The sequence below is a fragment of the Mizuhopecten yessoensis genome, unplaced genomic scaffold (assembly GCF_002113885.1).
Source record: "Mizuhopecten yessoensis strain PY_sf001 unplaced genomic scaffold, ASM211388v2 scaffold6307, whole genome shotgun sequence".
Classification (NCBI taxonomy): domain Eukaryota; kingdom Metazoa; phylum Mollusca; class Bivalvia; order Pectinida; family Pectinidae; genus Mizuhopecten; species Mizuhopecten yessoensis.
The window spans coordinates 526,555-529,959 of NW_018406484.1; the positions used below are offsets into that span (position 1 = coordinate 526,555).

At 44.7% G+C, this 3,405-nt stretch overlaps 1 protein-coding gene across 1 annotated transcript; it reads right to left on the reverse strand.

The window, feature by feature from the left end:
* Positions 1-2,912: 2,912 nt before the first annotated feature.
* Positions 2,913-3,371, reverse strand: LOC110451934. The gene has a single exon (XM_021500166.1). It carries the CDS (start codon positions 3,369-3,371, stop codon positions 2,913-2,915), a length of 459 nt encoding a protein of 152 aa, XP_021355841.1.
* Positions 3,372-3,405: the final 34 nt, after the last annotated feature.

Genomic DNA, 3,405 nt, shown 5'->3' on the forward strand with positions numbered 1-3,405 from the left:
GGGGGGGGGGGGCAAAATTGGGCATTGAAATAGCTGGTGTCACTTGATCACGAATGAACGCCGGGCGTGATTCAATTTCGTTGTGATAAACTGCCTCAGAATATGAAATTATCTCCCCTTGTGAAACTGAATACATGACACTAGAGCAACCGAACTACTCGGTAGTAAAACAAAATGTAGTCACCACTGTATGAGTTTAGTTTGCATATACTGGAGAATTGTTATACACTTAATGCTCTACTTTAAGCAACATTTTGCAGAATGTTTCTTTCAATTACTGCGTAGTACAAATAAAAAGGTAATGTAGTTCCCAGTAGATTTAAGATTATCAGAATCGTTCCTATTCAGACCGACGCTAATCAGCATGCCCTGTGACATTTTTAGCTAGGGCATTAAATTCACATGAAACGTTGCTTGTATGGAACAGAGTTGTGGCGGGAATCTGCATCAATAAACTGAGGTCTCATTGACAGTGTCCAAATGCTATCGGGAACAGTTTTAGCGTAGAATCCTCTTGGAATGTTCGTAAATTCGAGAGTGAAAGCGAATACAGTGCCGGTTGGAACATGGTGGGCACCTAGGCCTACTCCAACAATGTTAGAGATTTTACACGGCGAAAAACTTTTGACAGGCGCCGCGTAATGGTACGTTCTCACAGTCGGCAAAATCATATCCGATAGAAAAAAAGGCCGACCAGCGGCCTCTTATGTTATAGGAGAAGTGGGCACCCAAGAGTTTCCATAATATCTTAAAACATAGAATTGTATTCAGACGTTAGATAATCTAGTGTGTATATCAAGGTTACAGAAAACCTCGGGGACTACAACATCACCAGCAGAGTCTACCAACAAACTTCGGGGACTAAAACATCACCAGCAGAGTCTACCAACAAACCTCGGGGACTAAAACATCACCAGCAGAGTCTACCAACAAACCTCGGGGACTAAAACATCACCAGCAGAGTCTACCAACAAACCTCGGGGACTAAAACATCACCAGCAGAGTCTACCAACAAACCTCGGGGACTAAAACATCACCAGCAGAGTCTACCAACAAACCTCGGGGACTAAAACATCACCAGCAGAGTCTACCAACAAACCTCGGGGACTAAAACATCACCAGCAGAGTCTACCAACAAACCTCGGGGACTAAAACATCACCAGCAGAGTCTACCAACAAACCTCGGGGACTAAAACATCACCAGCAGAGTCTACCAACAAACCTCGGGGACTAAAACATCACCAGCAGAGTCTACCAACAAACCTCGGGGACTAAAACATCACCAGCAGAGTCTACCAACAAACCTCGGGGACTAAAACATCACCAGCAGAGTCTACCAACAAACCTCGGGGACTAAAACATCACCAGCAGAGTCTACCAACAAACCTCGGGGACTAAAACATCACCAGCAGAGTCTACCAACAAACCTCGGGGACTAAAACATCACCAGCAGAGTCTACCAACAAACCTCGGGGACTAAAACATCACCAGCAGAGTCTACCAACAAACCTCGGGGACTAAAACATCACCAGCAGAGTCTACCAACAAACCTCGGGGACTAAAACATCACCAGCAGAGTCTACCAACAAACCTCGGGGACTAAAACATCACCAGCAGAGTCTACCAACAAACCTCGGGGACTAAAACATCACCAGCAGAGTCTACCAACAAACCTCGGGGACTAAAACATCACCAGCAGAGTCTACCAACAAACCTCGGGGACTAAAACATCACCAGCAGAGTCTACCAACAAACCTCGGGGACTAAAACATCACCAGCAGAGTCTACCAACAAACCTCGGGGACTAAAACATCACCAGCAGAGTCTACCAACAAACCTCGGGGACTAAAACATCACCAGCAGAGTCTACCAACAAACCTCGGGGACTAAAACATCACCAGCAGAGTCTACCAACAAACCTCGGGGACTAAAACATCACCAGCAGAGTCTACCAACAAACCTCGGGGACTAAAACATCACCAGCAGAGTCTACCAACAAACCTCGGGGACTAAAACATCACCAGCAGAGTCTACCAACAAACCTCGGGGACTAAAACATCACCAGCAGAGTCTACCAACAAACCTCGGGGACTAAAACATCACCAGCAGAGTCTACCAACAAACCTCGGGGACTAAAACATCACCAGCAGAGTCTACCAACAAACCTCGGGGACTAAAACATCACCAGCAGAGTCTACCAACAAACCTCGGGGACTAAAACATCACCAGCAGAGTCTACCAACAAACCTCGGGGACTAAAACATCACCAGCAGAGTCTACCAACAAACCTCGGGGACTAAAACATCACCAGCAGAGTCTACCAACAAACCTCGGGGACTAAAACATCACCAGCAGAGTCTACCAACAAACCTCGGGGACTAAAACATCACCAGCAGAGTCTACCAACAAACCTCGGGGACTAAAACATCACCAGCAGAGTCTACCAACAAACCTCGGGGACTAAAACATCACCAGCAGGTTATATATACAGTATGCCAATAATTATTTACACTTTATCAAACAGCTTTTTCTATGACTCATCAGTGTATGCGTGAAGCACTACTGAAGAAATCTGGAAGTATGTGTGCTTTTGTCACACACAAAAATCATATATCCAACTTTTCGATCTTGCGTTATTTCCAAATCTTTTTTTCGCACCTCCACTGTAACATGATCCATACTTTTTCTTTGTTTTCTGTACTAATTGTTAAACTTTATGGCTTTTCCTCTCTATATTCCATTCCTCTCTCATGTTCGATGTCGTGCTTTACCTCTCTATATTCCATACCTCTTTCATGTTCGATGCCGTGCTTTTCCTCTCTATATTCCATTCCTCTCTCATGCTCGATGTCGTGCTTTTCCTCCCTATATTCCATACCTCTCCCATGTTCGATGTCGTGCTTTTCCTCTCTTTATTCCATACCTCTTTCATGTTCGATGCCGTGCTTTTCCTCTCTATATTCCATTCCTCTCTCATGTTCGATGTCGTGCTTTACCTCTCTATATTCCAAACTTCTTTCATGTTCGATGTCGTGCTTTTCCTCTCTATATTCCGTTCCTCTCTCATGTTCGATGTCGTGCTTTTCCTCTCTATATTCCATTCCTCTCTCATGCTCGATGTCGTGCTTTTCCTCCCTATATTCCATCCCTCTTCCATGTTCGATGTCGTGCTTTTCCTCTCTATATTCCATACCTCTTTCATGTTCGATGTCGTGCTTTCCCTCTCTATATTCCATACCTCTCTTATGCTCGATGTCGTGCTTTTCCTCCCTATATTCCATACCTCTTCCATGTTCGATGTCGTGCTTTTCCTCTATATATTCCATACCTCTCTCATGCTCGATGTCGTGCTTTTCCTCCCTATATTCCATACCTCTTCCATGTTCGATGTCGTGCTTTTCCTCT